The 17,280-nt window shown below is 47.9% G+C and overlaps 1 protein-coding gene across 3 annotated transcripts in view; it reads left to right on the plus strand.

The window, feature by feature from the left end:
* The first annotated feature begins 2,257 nt into the window (after positions 1 to 2,257).
* The window catches only part of MEMO1 (mediator of cell motility 1), a 102,133-nt gene continuing 87,110 nt past the window's right edge, over positions 2,258 to 17,280 (plus strand). Inside the window, exons 1-2 of one of the 3 annotated variants that reach the window (XM_058668115.1) lie at positions 2,258 to 2,275; positions 3,259 to 3,336. In XM_058668115.1, coding sequence (XP_058524098.1) covers positions 3,276 to 3,336 — 61 coding nt within the window. In that variant the 5' untranslated portion in view covers positions 2,258 to 2,275; positions 3,259 to 3,275. Of the gene's footprint in view, positions 2,276 to 2,403; positions 2,531 to 3,014; positions 3,337 to 17,280 lie in introns of those variants that run through there. The other 2 variants (XM_058668114.1, XM_058668116.1) reach the window with 2 other exon arrangements.

The raw sequence follows: 17,280 nt of genomic DNA on the forward strand, positions 1-17,280 counted from the left end.
CAGAGAGGAAGATCTTCTGTCCGATGATTCACTCCCCAAGTGACCACACAATGGCTGGCGTTGAGCAATACGAAGCCAGGAGCAAGGAATCTCCTCCAGGTCTCCCACACGGTGGAGGGTCCCAAGGCTTTGGGCTGTCCTCGACTGCTTTCCCAGGCCACAAGCAGGGAGCTGGATGTGGGGCCGCTAGAATTAGAACTGGCGCTCATATGGGATCCTGGCACATCTAAGGCGAGTTCTTGAGCCGCTAGGCCACTGCGCCGAGCTCAAGATTTATTTATTTATATTGCAAAGTCAGATATAGAGACAGAAAGATCTTCCATCTGATGAATCACTCCAATGATTCACTCCCCAAGTGGCCGTAACGGCCAGTGCTGAGCCAATCCGAAGCCAGGAACCTGGAACCAGGCGCCCATATGGGATGCCAGCGCGATCAAGGCCGGTACTTTAGTCGATAGGCCACTGCACTGGGCCCTAGTCACCAGTTCTAATCCCAGCAGCCCCACTTCCAATTCTGCTCCCCGCTTGTGGCCTGGGAAAGCAGTTGAAGACGGCCCAATGCCTTGGGACCCTGCACCCGCTTGGGAGACCCAGAGAAACTTCCCAATGGAATCCTGGCTCGTTCAAGACGAGTACTTCAGCTGCTAGGCCGCTGCGCAGGGCCCAGAAATAAAATTTTTAAATAAAAAATGTTTAGTTTTGAAAGAGTTACAGAGAAGGAGAAAGGAATTCTCCACCTACTGATTTACTTCCCTGATGGCTGCAATGGCTAGGGTTGGGCCAGGCCAAAGCTTGGAGCCTGAGAATTGATCTGAGTCTCTGGAATGGGTGGAAGCGGCTCAGTTAGACCATGCCCGACTGCTGTCTGCAGTGCATCAGCATGGAGCTAGATTGAGAGCGAGCGGCCCAGAAAGGCACTGGCTCTGCTAAAGCATGGTGTGTATCATCAGCTTTACCTACATTTCCACGAACTTTTTTTTCCCTCAGATTTACAATGAGAATTTTATCTTGTTCCTGAGTTTTGCTACTGTACTCTAGAAACACCAGTACCATGCAATCCGAGTTCTTCTCTTCCCTTTTCTGTTACACTTAAAGTGAGTTTGGGTTTGGAGTGAGTGCAGGGGCATAGCATGCTCATTTCCTGCTTGTTAATAACAGCACCTGACATGGTTGCTGGTTCTGGTCCTGGCTGTTCCTGTTCTAATCCAGCTCTCTGCTTATAGCCTAGGATTGCAGCAGGAGAGGGCCCAAGTCTCGGGGGCCCTGTACTTGTGTGGGAGACTGGAGGGAAGTTCCTGGCTCCCAGAGTTGGATCAGCTCAGCTCCGGCGACTGTGACCATTTGGGAAATGAACCAGATGATGGAAGATCCCGTTTCTCCTTCTCTCTGTAAATCTTTCCAATAAAAATAAGTCTTTAAAGAAAACCGTGGATGAGTGGTGAGGTGAGGTGGGTAAAACTGGAGTGAAGGAAAATAGATTCAGTGGAAAGAATACACAAGGAAGTAGAAAAATGCAGGTAACTCACCAGTGTTTGAGTGATTTATCAGGCCATAGCACAGGAATTTCACATAAAGTTAGAAAGTATGGGGGGAGAAGCAACCAACACAGTGCCTTTGTAACAATGTGAATTATGGCTCTGGGGACGCTAAACTTGAACCTCAGGTACGTGGTCTTTATCTCCCTCTCCCCCACTTCCACAGGGAGTGCCTGTTTAGTGTGAAAGACACTGCAGCAAGACCCAAATCTTTGACTGAGGGCATCCAGGTGGCTCTTCACCTCTTCCCAGTGTTGGAGTGATGCACTGGGTACCAACAGCACTTCCCAGAAGATCCAAGATACTGGATTCTTTATACTTGCAAAGGAATTCTTTGTTCCTGATTTTCCCGTGTAATTCTGGAATTTATAGTTAGATCTAGCAAGGGCAAAGGAGGAAATAGTACAAAGCAGAAATAGTATTTGCTGTGCCCCAGCTGCCATGGGGCCCCTTTACCTGGGTCTCTCTTCCAATCCCAGCTACATCCGTTGAGTGCTGGCTCCCCATTTTACGGTTGATTACAAATGAGGCCAGTTCTGTCCCCCTTCAGCTGGACAACAGGCTAATCGCTCACTGTCTAAAGCCACGATTCCGTGTTAGAGGTGCCCGGGCGGCAGCAGAAAGTAGGATCACAGGTGCCTGCTTCTACACATTAACTTCCCAGCGTTAGCACAGACAAGATTGGCAGCCCCAAGAGGGAAACCTCGAGGGTGCAAATCCACCAGGGACTCCGCCTTCAGGTGTGTGTGTTTGCGGGGGGCACACCAGCCGCCCCTCCCAGGTGGCCAGCCTCTTTGCTGTGCTCAAAGAGGTGCAGTTGCCGGTGTGCGTGGGGGGAGGGGGCTGCCTTGCGGCTGCGTCCTGCTCGCCGCGCCCTCCCCCAGCCTCTGCTGCCGCCAAACCCCAGAGCGCGGAGCGCGCACGTTGAGTCTCCGGGCCCGGGCCTGGCCGCGGCGCCGGGCATGCTCAGTGGGCAGGACCCGGGCGAGTGGCGAGTAAGGGAGCGTCGGCTGCGCTGGGGGCTGCCTTCCCTCGCTTCGGGGGGCCCCGGACCCTGGGCTGCTTTTCTATCTTAGGGGGGAGGAGGACGCCGAGCCGCAGCGTAGGCCGTTGCCTCCCGGTGGGGGCCGCCCGACCCCAGATGCCGCCTGGCCTGTCCGGTTTCCGCCGTTAACCTCGCGGCGCGGCCCGGGGGGGAGGAGGAGGAGGAGGAGGAAGAGGAGGAAGAGGAGGAGGAGGAGGAGCGGAGCGGGGCGGGGCGGGCGGAGCTGCCCGAGGGCCCAGCCGGGGGTGGGGGTGGGGTGGGGTGGGTGCGGGGGTGGGAGGAGGGGGCGGGCTCCGAGTCACGGGGTGGGGTCACCGGCGGGGGCTTGGTGGAACCAGCCCCGGTAGGCAGCAGCAGCGGCGGCCGCGGCAGCGGGGCCGCGGGCCGGGGGCCGGGGCCAGGGCCAGGGCTTTCCGGCCTTCCCATCTTCCGGCGCTCGGCCGAGTTTGTGGTGATTGTTGCTGCCGCTGCCACCGCCCCTGCTGCCACCTCCTCCCCCTCTCCTCCTCCTCCTCCTCTTCCTCCTCCTCCTCCTCCTCCTCCTCCTGGGCCGGGCTGATCCCCTCCCCGCTGCCGCCTCCTCCTGGGCTGGGCCCGCGGTGTCTCGTCCCCTCGCGGAGCCGCTCCTGCCGTCGCCGCCGCCGCCGCCTCCTCCTCATTCATCCTCGTGCACCATAGGCGGCACAGGCACCAAGATGTCCAACCGAGTGGTCTGCCGGGAAGCCAGTCACGCCGGGAGCTGGTACACAGCCTCAGGTAGGGCTCCAGGCCGCCGGCCCGCCTGGCCCCGCGCCCGGCCGGCCGAGGTCGGGCAGCCCGGCCCCGCGCGGCGGCGGGCGGGGACCAGGGCGCGGACGGGCCGCGGGCGCCGGCCGACCGCGTGCAGGGCGAGCGGGCCGCAGCCGGCCGGGCTCGCGCCGTCCCGGAGTTGGGGAGCCAGAGGAGTTGCCACCGCCCTGGCAGCCCGCAGCCCTCCCTCGGGACCAGGCTGGAGGGGAAGAACGTCCTCCCGATTGTGCCCTGGGACCCGCGTCGACTTGTCGCCTGTTCCTCCGGCCGCTACACCGGGGAGGGACGCGGGTGTCCCAGTTTCCCCGCCTGGCACGTCCAGGCATGCACCTCCCTGCCCTGCCTGCCCGGGGGTCCGACCCAGGCGCCCCCCGAACCTCCTCGCCGGTGTCCCTGGAACTGGTTTAGCCTTCTCTCTGTGGCACTGGTGGGGACAGGCAGCGTGTCCCTCACCCTTTGAGGTGCCAGGCACTGGTGGAAGGAGTGAAGGGTGGTATTTTTTCTTTCCTTGAGACAAGCTCTCCGCCCAGGAGGGGTGTCAGGCCAGGGCCTTGGGGTGGGGTGGGGTCGGGGATTTGGGGTGAGGGGAGGAGGTAGCGGCCGGGGCTTTGGGCGGCTGCCCCTCTCTTTTGTCAGCGTGTGCATTGTTCCTGTCATTCAGGAGAGGGGCAGCTGGGGATGGCATCAGCACTTTTTTCTTTCAGGGTCTAGTTGCTCCACGCGAAGCAGGTGCTGGAGACAACCTAGTCAGTTAGTTTTAGGTTTTGAGCGAATTTTGTTTCCTGGCCGCACTGCCTGCGAGCATTTTTACGAGTTGTGTAAAAAAAAGTGTAGGTAGGAACTTACCCTTTAATAAAGCTCTTGTTCAAACGATGATTTTCTGGGATTGTTTTCAGGAGTCACATTTCTGGTATGCTAAGGAAGAAAGTTCCACTGTGATTCTCAAGTCTTCAGCCCGTTGGTGTTGGTATAGCTGTTAACCAGGCTTCACTTTATGAGTCCGTATCATGTTTTCCCTTTGCCAGTAATTGGGTTGGGTGGTGTCAGGGGCTTGTGAGAAAACCAGGATTTGGAAGATAATTCATTTCTCTGAGGTTGCTGAACTAGCTCATCAGGGATGTGCAGTTTACTGAGTCACTGGAGACTTAACTGAGAAGACACTAAGGAATTAGGATTCGCAACTATTGGTAACTGTGTAGGTAAGTTCTGCCTTTAGCAAATGGGACATTGCGCAGTGGATTGGTTTTCCTTCTTGATACTTGCTTGAAGTACTTCCTAAATAATTCTCACACCCTGAGGAGGCCTGGGAAGCTGATCTTATGGGCCATGTGGGGAAATATTAAGTTCAGGGATAGGGCTAGGACCCTTAGACAGTGGCAGAACAGGAGTTAAAACAGTCCTCTGGCTCCTGGGCTGGCGTATCCTCCAGTCAGTGTGTCTTTCTTAACTCTTAGCAATGAATGATGGCCTTTTCAGGGTGTAAGGTGCTTTGCAAAGGGAAGGAAGTCCCAGTTTGCTCCCTGCTGCCCATCTTTTGATTAATTTGTTTTTTTTTTCCCCCCTGTGCTTTAATCCTCTGCCATAGCTTATGTTGGAATGTAGACAAGTGCTTCTGTAGCAATTTGTAGCCATTTTTGGGAAAGGTTTTTGGGTAGCCAAGTAGTTCACACTTTGAACTAAAGACTTCTAAAGTGTATCCTTCTCAAGTAGGAGAAATCCTTCAATCTAGCTGAAAAATTTCTGTGCTTCTAGCTACTTAGCATCAGTGAATGAAAATGAGCTATTAAAATTTTTTTAGAAATTAACATTTATTTATTTGAAAGCGGGGAGCACAGGGAGAGGGAGAGAGAAAGCTTCCATCTGCTGGTTCACTTTCCAAATGGCTGGGTTCCCAAGTGGATACAAGCTTTCACTGCTTTCCAATTGCATTAGAGGTTACCTGGGTTGGAGATACAGTAGCCTGGACTTGAACTGGTGCCCATATGGGACACTGATGTTACAGGTGGTGGGTTTAACTTGTTGTGCTACACTGTCAGCCCCCAAATTTAAAACATTCTGAGAAATCAGTATTGGTATTTGATAATGTGAATTCTCACGGATAACTTTATTATTAATAATGGCTCACACTGTGACTCTTTTTGGTATGTTGTGTTTTAGACTTTCATTTAAAAGATTTACTTGTTTGGGGCTTGTGTGGTGGCTCTTCAAACTAATATTCTACCCTGTGGAGTTGGCATCCCATATGGGCATTGGGTTGTGCCCTGGCTGCTCTGCTTCTGATTCACCTCTCTGCTTATGGCCTGAGAAGGCAGTGGAAGATGGCGCAATTCCTAGGGCTCCTGCACCCACGTTGGAGACCCAGAGGAAGCTCCTGGCCCTGGTTTTTGATCAGCTCAAGCTCTGGCTGTTGCGACCATTTGGAGAGTGAACTAGCACTCTCCCCTCTGTAAAATCTGCCTTTTTAATGAAACAGGTAAATAAGTAAAAGGACTTATTTACCTGAAAGACAAAGGGAGAAATCTTCTATTAATTAGTTCACTGTCCCTTGGCCTTAATGCAGAGCTAGGTTAGGCCAAGCCAAGAGCTTGGCACTCTGTTCTGGTGTCTTACAGAGGTGGCCAGGGCCCAAGCACTTGGACCATCTTGTGTTGGTTCCTTAGGCACAGCAGCCAGGAGCTGGGTCGAAACTGTTGCCTCTGTGTGATTCCAGCCTTGCAGATCACAGTTTAACTCACTGTGCCATAGTGCTGGCCTCTGAGATGTTTTTGAACTTGAGTAATCATTGAGGGAGAATTTAAAGTAGTTTGTTTGTAGAAGCCTATTTTGTGTTTTAAAAATAAAACTACAAATAAATAAACTTTGACTTGGCATTGTACCTTCTATCTTTAGTTTCATGCCAGTGTACCTGTACTGATAATATGGACTGTTGCAAAAATTATACTTCTCTTATGAACTTATCAAAAAATTATGTGAATAATAGGGATGATCTGATTATAGATTACCATTCTGTGATTTGTATTTTATTCAGTTTGTGTCCTTAAAATTAGTATTCAATGATTGCTATAAATAAGGATGAAATTATATTAGCCCCTGTTATCTAGCTATTTCAGAAAAACATGTGTGTACACACATGTATCTTTATTTTACTCCTTGTTATGTGCTAGGTTCGTTGGGGTGTATATCACTGCCTTTCCTCAAGGAATTTACAATTTATTTGCAGTAAATGATAACCTGGTGCAGTAACTAGGAGGGAAGTTCATGGGCTGCTGTTACTAGTTCTGAGGGCATAGAATTGCTTTGTCACTGGGTTAGAATTGGGCTGTGCAGAAAGGGTATTTGGGTAAGTTTGGCACAGAAAGCCAGAACTCTGAATGGGGAAACACCATGAAGATGCAGAGGCAGAGAAAGATGAGTAGTTTATTTGAACTAGAGTTGGCAGGTGACGTGATGTAATTTATGAGCCTGGGCTAGTATATGGGAGCTAGAGTCTAGATCCTGGTGTCACGTGGCTCACACTTAACCAAGATACAGTGAAAATGAAGGGAAGTTCAGAGTAGGATAGTAATGTGATTCGAGTAGCATTTTAGAAGCATAAATATCTCTGGGTGTGCAGCAGTATTGGCACACAGCTTGTAGTCAGACTCTGGTCTCTTTTAAATACTTTTTTTTTTGAATGGTTCATTAGCTAAGTGTGGTTTTCGGTATTCAAAGGGTTATTTAAAAAGTGAGAACTGCACTAGACACCGTGTGTGGTACGTATTTAAAGTTTGCCAACACTGCTTGTGGTTCTCAAAGTGTGATCTCTGGACCAATAGCATGATGTGTCTGTTCTCTCTTCTCTCAGTGTGATGCAGCTTTCATTATTTTAAGTCCTTTATGTTATTTTTTATCTGAAAGGCAGAGAGAGAAAGAGATCTTCCTTCCTGTTGTTTACTCACCAAATGGCTGCCAACAGTTGGACCTGGGTCTGTTCAAAGCCAGGAATCAGAAACTTCTTACTGGTGTAGGGTCCCATGGCCATGAGCAAGGAGCTGATTAGAAGTGCAACAGCTAGGACTGAATCAATGCTCATATGCGATGCTGCCATTGCAGGTTAAAACTTAGCCTGCTTTGCCACAGCACTGGCCCCAGCCCTTACATTTTAAAGAAAAAAAGATTTTTATTTGAAAGGTAGAGTATCAACCTCTCCCCCACCACCCTACCTCATATACCATTGCTGGTTCACTGTGTTTTATTTGTTCTTTCTTTAAATAAGATTTCTTTTTTTTTTTTAATTGAAAACACAAATTTACAGAGGAGAGATAGAGAGGAAGATGTTCCATTTGCTGATTTACTCCCCAAGTGACTGCAACAGTCAGAACTGCACTGATCCAAAGCCAGGAGCCAGGAGCTTCTTCCGGGTCTCCCACGTGGGTGCAGGGTGCCAAGGCTTTGGTCTGTCCTCGACTGCATTCCCACTCCACAAGCAGGGAGCTGGATTGGAAGTGGAACAGCCAGGATTAGAACCAATGCCCTTATGGGATCCTGGCTGTGCCAGACCCTCAGTGTCTTTCTTTTTAAATATTATTTTTATTTGAAAGGCATATTTACAGAGGGACAGAGAGAGATAGAAAGATCTTCCATCTGCTGATTCACTTCCCAAGGCTTTGGTCCATCCTGTACTGCTTTCCCAGGCCACAGGCAGGGAGCTGGAAGGGAGGTGAAGCAGCTGGAATATGAACCTGTGCCCATATGGGATCCTGTGCATGGAAGGCGAGGATTTAGTCACTGAGCCATCATACTGCTCCACCCCTCCCCCTTTAAAGATTTATTTATTTTTAATGGAAACACAAAGTTACAGAGAGAGAAAGATCTTCCATTCCCTTGTTCACTCCCCATGTGGCCACAATGGCTAGAGCTGAGCTGATCTGCAGCTAGTATTCTCTTTTGGGTCCCCCACGCAGCTACAGGGTCCTAAGGACTTGGGTCATCCTCTGCTGCTCTCTCAGGCCACAGGCAGGGAGTTGGATGGAAAGTGGAGTAAGCGGGGCACAAATTGGTCATCATCTAAGACTGGCGCCTGAAGGGGGACGATTAGCCAATTGAGCTATTGTACTAGGCCCTCTTCTGGGTCTCCCACGTAGGTGCAGGGTCCCAAGGCTCTGGGCAATCCTTGACTGCTTTCCCAGGCTACAGCAGGGAACTGGATGGGAAGCAGGGCTGTCGGGATTGGAACCAGCGCCCAAATGGGATCCCGGTGCATTCAAAGTAAAGACTTTTTTTGCCTAGGCTACTGTGCCGGGCCTTTGATACGCATCTTAAATGTGGTTTTATTTTTAAATTTGTTTTCAGACATTCTGATTTTCTAAACCTATTTAGTGAAATTATAGCAGGGTTCAGTGGGTGGAAAACTGTTAACCTTTTGTGTGTGTGTATAACTTGAGTTTTGGAGTGTTAAAATGTCTTGATGTGTGAAAAATTTATAAACTAATACAATTTAGCACATCATATGATAATACTTAATTGTGAAGTGGATTCCAGGGATGGAATTTTATGTAGTGCTTTAGTCCCAGATTGGGATGCCCGTATTGTTATTGAAATGTTGGGTCATGATCTGGCTCTTTCACTTGTGATCCAACTTCTTTTTTTTTTAAAGATTTGTTTTTATTACAATGTCAGATATACATAGAGGAGGAAAGATAGAGAGGAAGATCTTGCGTCTGATGGTTCACTCCCAAAGTGACCACAATGGCTGGTGCTGCGCCAATCTGAAGCCAGGAACCAGGAACCTCTTCCAGATCTCCCACATGGGTGCAGGGTCCCAAAGCTTTGGGCTGTCCTCGACTGTCTTCCCAGGCCACAAGCAGGGAGCTGGATGGGAAGTGGAGTTGAGTTCCAGGCCTTTGACCTGGCCCAGTCTTTACTATTGTGAACATCTGGGAGGCAGACCAGAAGATGGCAGGGAGCTTTGCTTTTTGTTTTGTGTGTGAGGGGGTCCTCTCTGTCTCTTGGCATTTCAGGTAACGTGAAAAACAAATAAATGAAAATTAAAGGAAAATAAAATGGGTTCTTTCAGATTATTATATATGATTATGCTGATTTATATTATTTCTTACTCTGTTATTTTACTGTGAAGAAAGGCAAGTAAGAAAGAAGTTTAACATGTGAACTCAATTTTACTGCTTGATTACTTTTTTCCTCCACTTCTTGTCCTTTCACAGACAATTGACAAATCAGAATCATCTTTCTGACCCCTGTGATGTAGTTTGTACTAGCCACTTTTAAATTTTTGTCCATTTGAAATAAGATGAAAATGACAAAAAATAAAATCTTTCATTAAGTATTTCCATAGGTGCATTACACAGATGCATATAATCTGTAATCTTCAAAAAGGATGCTAGGAGGTTGGTGTCTTCTCCAGTAATGGGTGAGAACAGTGACTCAGGGAGATTGAGTCACTTATTTAAGGTGTAGCTAGTGAGTGGAAGAGCCAGTGTGGCTCTGAAGCTTGAGTGTAGTATCGAAGCAGTGAGCTGGGGTGAGGAGTGCTGCTCCAGGCTCTCCCCAAACTGCAGGAGGGGTGTTTAACTCACACTTGTATATTGTTTGTAGCTTGAAAGCATTTTCTTAAGCATTTCTGATTTTTTTACCATAAGCCTATGATTCATTATAGGATGGGTGGGCAGGCAGATTGTTGATTTGTCTGTATCCTGCCATTTTATGGCTGGGAAGCTAAGAGTTGGAGGAGTCTTCCTTGCCTGAGTCATACTACTAGGAAGTAGAACAGCTAGGATTTCCAACCCAGAAGTTCTGGGCAAAGCCTTCTGTTCTTTCTATTTACGGTAATGGCAGGACAAGTTAGAAATTGAACTCTTTGAAATTAGTAAGTATCTGTAATTGCCAAGTAAAGAGATTATAAAATGACAAAAGCATAGTTAAAATTCGAATGTTATAATATAAATAAGACAACAAAATTGAAATATGCTTATTAGGTTGGACCTAGAATTTGAATTGGGTCTAACAAAGTCTGGCATGTCTCAAGAGGCTTTTTTTTTTTAACATCCAGTGAGTCAGTATTGAGCTAATTGGGCTCTGTGTGAAAGGGACTGGATGTTTAGCAGGGGATGAAACACAAACATTCCTAGAGTTTACAGTTTCAATGGGAGAGACTGACTGTAAGGACACACTATAGTACCATGACACTAGAACAGAGGACAGTGCCCTGGAGGGTCACAGCAGAACTAGCACACAGGGGATATGAAAGACTGAGGGGTAGAGATTACAAAATGAACTAGCATGCAGAGGGCAACTTGATTTTAGTAAAGATTTGAAGTACGTTAAAGAATAAGCTTTGTGTATTTATGGGGATCATTCTAGGCAGAGTCAAAAATTCAAAGATCTGAGGCTAGACCAGGACTAGACTATTGGAGGAACATCAGAGAGGCTAGGCCAGTGCAGCTTGAAGTAAACTTGGATGGAGTAGTAGTGTGTAAATGGCAAGTGCTTGGAGTATGGGCACAACAGGCTTGTGGTCAGCCTTGACGACCGTTGAAGTGACCTTGACTTGAATGAGTAGCCACTGGAAGGTTTTGAGCTGTGGATGACCTGGTGTAATAATTAAGATTTTTAGAATCATTTGACTCTTACTCAGAGTATACTAAGGTCCACGAGTGGTGAAGACAGAGGCAAAGACAAACCCTGGAAGATCAGTCAGGAAGTCTTTGCAAGTGAGGGATGGTAGTGACTTGGACTGAGTGATGCCAGTGGAGCTATGAGAAGTGGTTGGCTCCTGTGGCCGTGGTGAAGGCAGAGCTGCAGGGGACTTCCTGGTGTACTTAATGTGGGTGTAAGAGAAAGGAGACGTGGATCTCTCTCTGTACGATGTATGTATCTGAAAGGCATGGTTACAGAGAGGGGAGAGACAGAGAAAGTGAGATGTTTCATCTGCTGCATCACTTGCCAAATGGCTGCAATGGCTGCGGTAGGCCCTGTCTGGAGCTGGGAACCTGGAGATTTTTTTTCTGGGTCTCCCACAGGTTTCAGGGGGCCAAACACTTGGGCCATTTCCTGCTGCTTTTTCTAGGTCAGTAACAGGAGCTGGATTGGAAGGAGAGCACCTGGGACACGAACTGTTTCCATCACAGGGAGCAACTCTACACATTCTGCCACTTCCTGCTGGTGTGTAAGGCGGATTTGGCAGAAGAGCAGCTGGGACTTGAACCAGTACGGTTTTACTTGCTACACCAGAATGAATGCTGTCCACAGGGGTAACAAGTTTTTTTTTTAAAGATTTATTTATTTATTTATTTTAAAGATTTATTTATTTATTTTTTAGAAAGTCAGATATACAGAGAGGAGGAGAGACAGTGAGAAAGATCTTCCGTCCATTGATCCAAGTGAGCTGCAACAGCCGATGCTATGCTGATCCGAAGCCAGGATCCAGGAACTTCTTCCAGGTCTCCCACGAGGATGCAGAGTCCCAAGGCTTTGGGCCATTCTCGACTGCTTTCCCAGGCCACAAGCAGGGAGCTGGATGGGAAGTGGAGCTGCCGGAATTAGAACCGGCGCCCATATGGGATCCTGGTGTGTTCAAGGCAAGGACTTTAGCTGCTAGGCCATGCCGCTGGGCCCAAGATTTATTTATTTTTATTGCAAAGTCAGATATACAGAGAGGAGAGACAGAGAGGAAGATCTTCCGTCTGGTGATTCATTCCCCAAGTGAGCACAACGGCCAGTGCTGCGCTGATCTGAAGCTGGGAACCAGGAACCTCTTCTGGGTCTCCCACGCAGGTGCAGAGTCCCAAAGCATTGGGCCGTCCTTGACTGCTTTCCCAGACCACAAGCAGGGAGCTGGATGGAAAGTGGAGCTTCTGGGACCAGAACCAGCACCCACATGGGATCCCGGCACGTTCAAGGCGAGGACTTTAGCTGCTAGGCCATGCCGCCGGGCCCGGTAACAAGTTTTGGAGAATAATTTTGGAGGGGAAAGGGTAGAATTGAGTTTTGGTTTAAGTTTCAGTTGTTTCCTACACAGTCAAATGGATACATGATTCTGAAGTTTGAGAGGTCTAGATGGGTGATGTAGGAAGCTGCCTAAACACTGTGCCATGGGAAGTTAAGCCATTTCCTGTGACGTCAGCATCTCAGATGGTTTGATCCTTGGCTACTCTACTTCCAGTCAAGCTGCTTGCTAATGTAACTGGGAAAGCAGCAGAAGATGGCCCAAGTGCTTGGGTCCTTGCACCCATGTGGAGACCGGAACGAAGCTCCTGGCTCCTGGTTTCAGTCTGGCCCACTGCTTCCCTTTGTGGCCATTTGGGGAGTTTACCAGCAGACAGAAGATCTGTTTTTCCCTCTCTAATTCTGCCTTTCAGAGAAAATAAATCTTTAAAAAAATGGGCTACTGGTATAAAATTGAGAACTTTTAAGTCAGGTATTCATACAAAATCACCAGGAGAATGAGATAAGGAAAAAATGATTCAATGACCGAAGAGATTTGAGAGGTAAGTATGGTGAGATGTGCTGGTAACTGAGTGAAGAGAGCACTTTAAGGCATCTCAATACACTTTAGATAGATTGACCTGAGCATTTTTCTTGACAAATACATGTGAATCTAGTCAGAGCCACTTTGGAGTTAACCATCGCTTATGACTACTGGCAGAGCTTCCTGTTACGGCAGAGAGAGTGTTTAAAAATGTAGACCTGCTACTGTCCACTTCTTCACTGCCTCTTCATCACACATATGGGATCCCAGGGTGTTTAAGGCGAGGACTTTAGCCGCTAGGCCACAGCGCCGGGCCCCAATACTTGTTTGTTTGAAAGAGTATTGAAAGGGCTTGGCGGTGTGGCCTAGCAGCTAAAGTCCTCGCCTTGAAAGCCCCGGGATCCCATATGGGCGCTGGTTCTAATCCCGGCAGCTCCACTTCCCATCCAGCTCCATGCTTGTGGCCTGGGAAAGCAGTCGAGAATGGACTTTGCATCCTCGTGGGAGACCTGGAAGAGGTTCCTGATTCCTGGCTTCGGATTGGCGCAGCACCGGCCGTTGCGGCTCACTTGGGGAGTGAATCATCGGATGGAAGATCTTCCTCTCTGTCTCTCCTCCTCTCTGTATATCTGACTTTGTAATAAAATAAATAAATCTTAAAAAAAAAAAAAAAGAAATAGTATGAGAGACAGAGTGCTCTTTCACCCACTGTTTTATTCCCTGAATTTCCATAGATGCCAGGAGCTTCATCCACGTCTTCATCCAGAGACTCTAGTCCTTGGCCTATTGCTTACTGCCTTCGCGGACACACTGACAAGCTCTGGCTGCCTTTTTTTTTTTTTTAAGATTTATTTTTATTGCAAAGTCAGATAAGCTTAGTGGCATGGGTTATTATTGAGAAGAGATACAAAGTAATATTAGGAAAAAAAAAAAGCTTCTGTGCTTCTATCCAAGAGAAGACAGGTGCAGTGGAGTTGTACCAGTGAAGTAACTTTTCTCATTGGTCCTGTATCACAGATATAAGTTTTTTTTTTTTTGTTTGTTTTTTGTTTTTTGTTTTTAAGACTTTATTATTATTGGAAAGCCGGATATACAGAGAGGAGGAGAGACGGAGAGGAAGATCTTCCATCCGATGATTCACTCCCCAAGTGAGCCGCAATGGGCCGGTGCGCGCTGATCCGAAGCCGGGAACCAGGAACCTCCTCCGGGTCTCCCACGCGGGTGTAGGGTCCCAATGCATTGGGCCGTCCTCGACTGCTTTCCCAGGCCACAAGCATGGAGCTGGATGGGAAGTGGAGCTGCCGGGACTAGAACCGGCGCCGATATGGGATCCTGGGGCGTTCAAGGCGAGGACTTTAGCTGCTAGGCCATGCCGCTGGGCCAGATATAAGGTATTTCAAACCAGAGAAACACAGCTAGGTGGGCATACCTAAAGTTAATTGAGGTTTAGTTAGTTGCATAGGTTTGGCCTGGTTCAGGCCACAATTGACTTAAGCTACCCTGTAGCACATCCTTCCCCGACTTCACACTGATACACTGTGACTCCGTTGTATAAAGAGAACAAAAGCAGTTCGCCTTAAATTACATTGTGTTGTTGCATGAATTGTATACAGACACATTAAACAAATTGTGCTGAAATATACTTAACATAAAATACTTAAAGTCACTTGGCAGGCAGAAAATCTTTCATTGATTCATTTCCCAAAGACCTCAAAAGCCAAGGGAGGGCTAGGCTTCAGCCAGGAGTCATTCTGGGTCATCCTGGGTGCACATGAACAGGAAGCTGGAATTAGAAGTGGAGCCAGCGCTTGAACCCCTTATGGCAAGACAGGCTGTGAATGACCCAAGTAACAGCCTAGCTGCTGCACAGAATATCAACCCGCAAAATTTGCTATTTTAATGATGTTTAAACAGAGTTTATTTATTTGAAAAAGTGACAGAGAGAGGTGGCTTTCATGACTGGTTTATTCCTCAAATACCCACAGTAGCCAGGCCTCAGCAGTCCCACCCTGGAAGCCTGACACTTTATCAACAGATCCAGGTCCTTGAGCTGTGATCCTCTGCCTTTCTGGGTGTGCATTAGCGAGCAGTGGGATAGGAAGCCAAGGCAGGGCTTGATTCCAGACAGCCTGAGGTGGGATGCTGGTGTCTCAGTTGCTAGCTTAACACGCACTGCCACTGATCCTGCTCTGCCCGCCCATTCCATTTTCACAATTTTTTTAAAGGATTTATTTTTATTTTTATTACAAAGTCAGATACACAGAGAGGAGGAGAAACAGAGAGGAAGATCTTCCATCAAATGATTTACTCCCCAAGTGACTGCAATTGCCAGTGCTGAGCCGATCTGAAGCCAGGAGCAAGGAACCTCCTCCAGGTCTCCCACGCAGGTGCAGGGTCCCAAGGTTTTGGACCGTCTTTGACTGCTTTTTCCCAGGCCCCAAGCAGGGAGCTGGATGGGAAGTGGAGCTGCCGGGATTAGAACTGGTGCCCATATGGGATCCCAGGGTGTTCAAGGCGAGGACTTTAGCTGCTAGGCCACGATGCTGGACCCCAAATTTATTTATTTATCTGTGTATGCAGGTTTTTGAGATTAAGTACATTCACAGTATTTGTATCATTCACCTCCAGAACTTTTTCATCTTCCCCCGCTGTAGAAGTCTATCTGTGAGTTGCAAATTCTTCATTTTTCCCACTGCTCAACCCTTACAGCTGTCACTCTGCTTCTCGTCCTTTCATGTCTGGCTGTCTTCACTTGATGTAATGTTTTCAAAGTTCAGTCATTTGTCTGTAGCAGAATTTCATCCTTTTTTTAAAGAATAGATAATACTTCATTATATGTGTATGTATCACATTTTGTGTACCCTTTGCTTTTGCTGGTGTGTTTCTGTGTTGAGGGACGCTTAGATTGTTTCCATGTTTTGGCTGTTGTGAGTAATGCTGCTGTGAAATGGGTGCCCGCTTATTTATCTTAATCCCTAATTGCTGTTTTTTTGCTGTATAGTCTCGATGTTTAAATTGCTTCTGGATTCTGAAATTTTTTAATTTATTTGTTTTATTGTAAAGTCACAATTATAAAGAGAAAGATCTTCTGTCCACTGGTTCACTCCCCAAGTAGCCACAACGAATGGAGCTAGGTTGATCTGAAACCAGGAGCCAGGAGCTGCTGCTGCTGCTGCTTTTTTTTTTTTTTTTTAAGATTTATTTATTTTTTATTGCAAAGTTAAATATACAGAGAGGAGGGGAGACAGAGAGGAAGATCTTCCATCAAATGATTTACTCCCCAAGTGAGCCGCAATGGCCGGTGCTGAGCTGATCTGAAGCTAGGAGCCAGGAACTTCCTCCAGGTCTCCCATGTGGATGCAGGGTCCCAAAGCTTTGGGCCGTCCTCAACTGCTTTCCCAGGCCACAAGCAGGGAGCTGGATAGGAAGTGGGGCTGCTGGGATTAGAGCTGGCGCCCATATGGGATCCTGGTGTGTTCAAGGCGAGGACTTTAGCCGCTAGGCCACGCCACCGGGCCCTAGCCAGGAGCTTCTTTTGGGTCTCCCATGTGGCCTCAGGGTCCCAAAGCCCTGGGCTACCCTATACTGTTTTCTCAGGTCACAGCAGGGAGCTGGAAGGGAAGTGGAGCAGCTGGGATATGAACCTGTGCTTATGGGATCCCAGTGCTTACAAGCAGCGAGGATTTTAGGCATTAGGGCCATGGAGCTGGGCCCCAGGAGTCTTGTTTCTTTTTTGTTTGTTTTGTTTTTGACTCTTTGACACACTTGTTACACCCACCTTTTTTTTTTTTTAATAAATAGGACTAATTTCTTTTTTTAAAATTTATTCATTTTTGTTGAATAGGCAGAATTACAGAGAAAGAAAGACTCACTGAGAAAGTTCTTCTTCTGTTGGTTTGCTCTCAGTGTTAAAGCTGCCAGACTTGGGCTCGCATGAAGCCAGGAGCTTCTGGTTCTCTCATGTGGGTGCAGGGTCCAAGTATTTGGGTTCTCCTATTGCTACTTTCCCAGGCCATGAGCAGGGAGCTGGATCAGGAAGTGGCTGGGACATGAGCCAGCATTCGTGTGGGATGGTAGTGCTTGTAGGCAGAGGAGGCTTAGCCCATTGCGCCTCAGTCCCTTTCCAACTTAGACCAGTTGCTCTTGGCTTGCTATTTTAGAATTTATGACATAAGCCCGTGAAATACAAACACATGTGGAAAATTGAGCTATGATCTGCGTGCACAGCGCTGGGTTGATCTGAAACCAGGAGCTTCTTCTTGGTCTCTCACATTGGTGTAGAGTCCAAGCACTTGGATCATCTTATGCTGCTTTCCTAGGCACATTAGAAGGGATCTGAATTGGAAATGCAGCAGCCTGGTCTTGAACTGACACCCGTATGGGATACTGACACTGCAGGCAGAAGGTTAGTTTGATACACCACTACGCAGCCTCATTTCCCCCCAGCC

The sequence above is a fragment of the Ochotona princeps genome, chromosome 8 (assembly GCF_030435755.1).
Source record: "Ochotona princeps isolate mOchPri1 chromosome 8, mOchPri1.hap1, whole genome shotgun sequence".
Lineage (NCBI taxonomy): Eukaryota > Metazoa > Chordata > Mammalia > Lagomorpha > Ochotonidae > Ochotona > Ochotona princeps.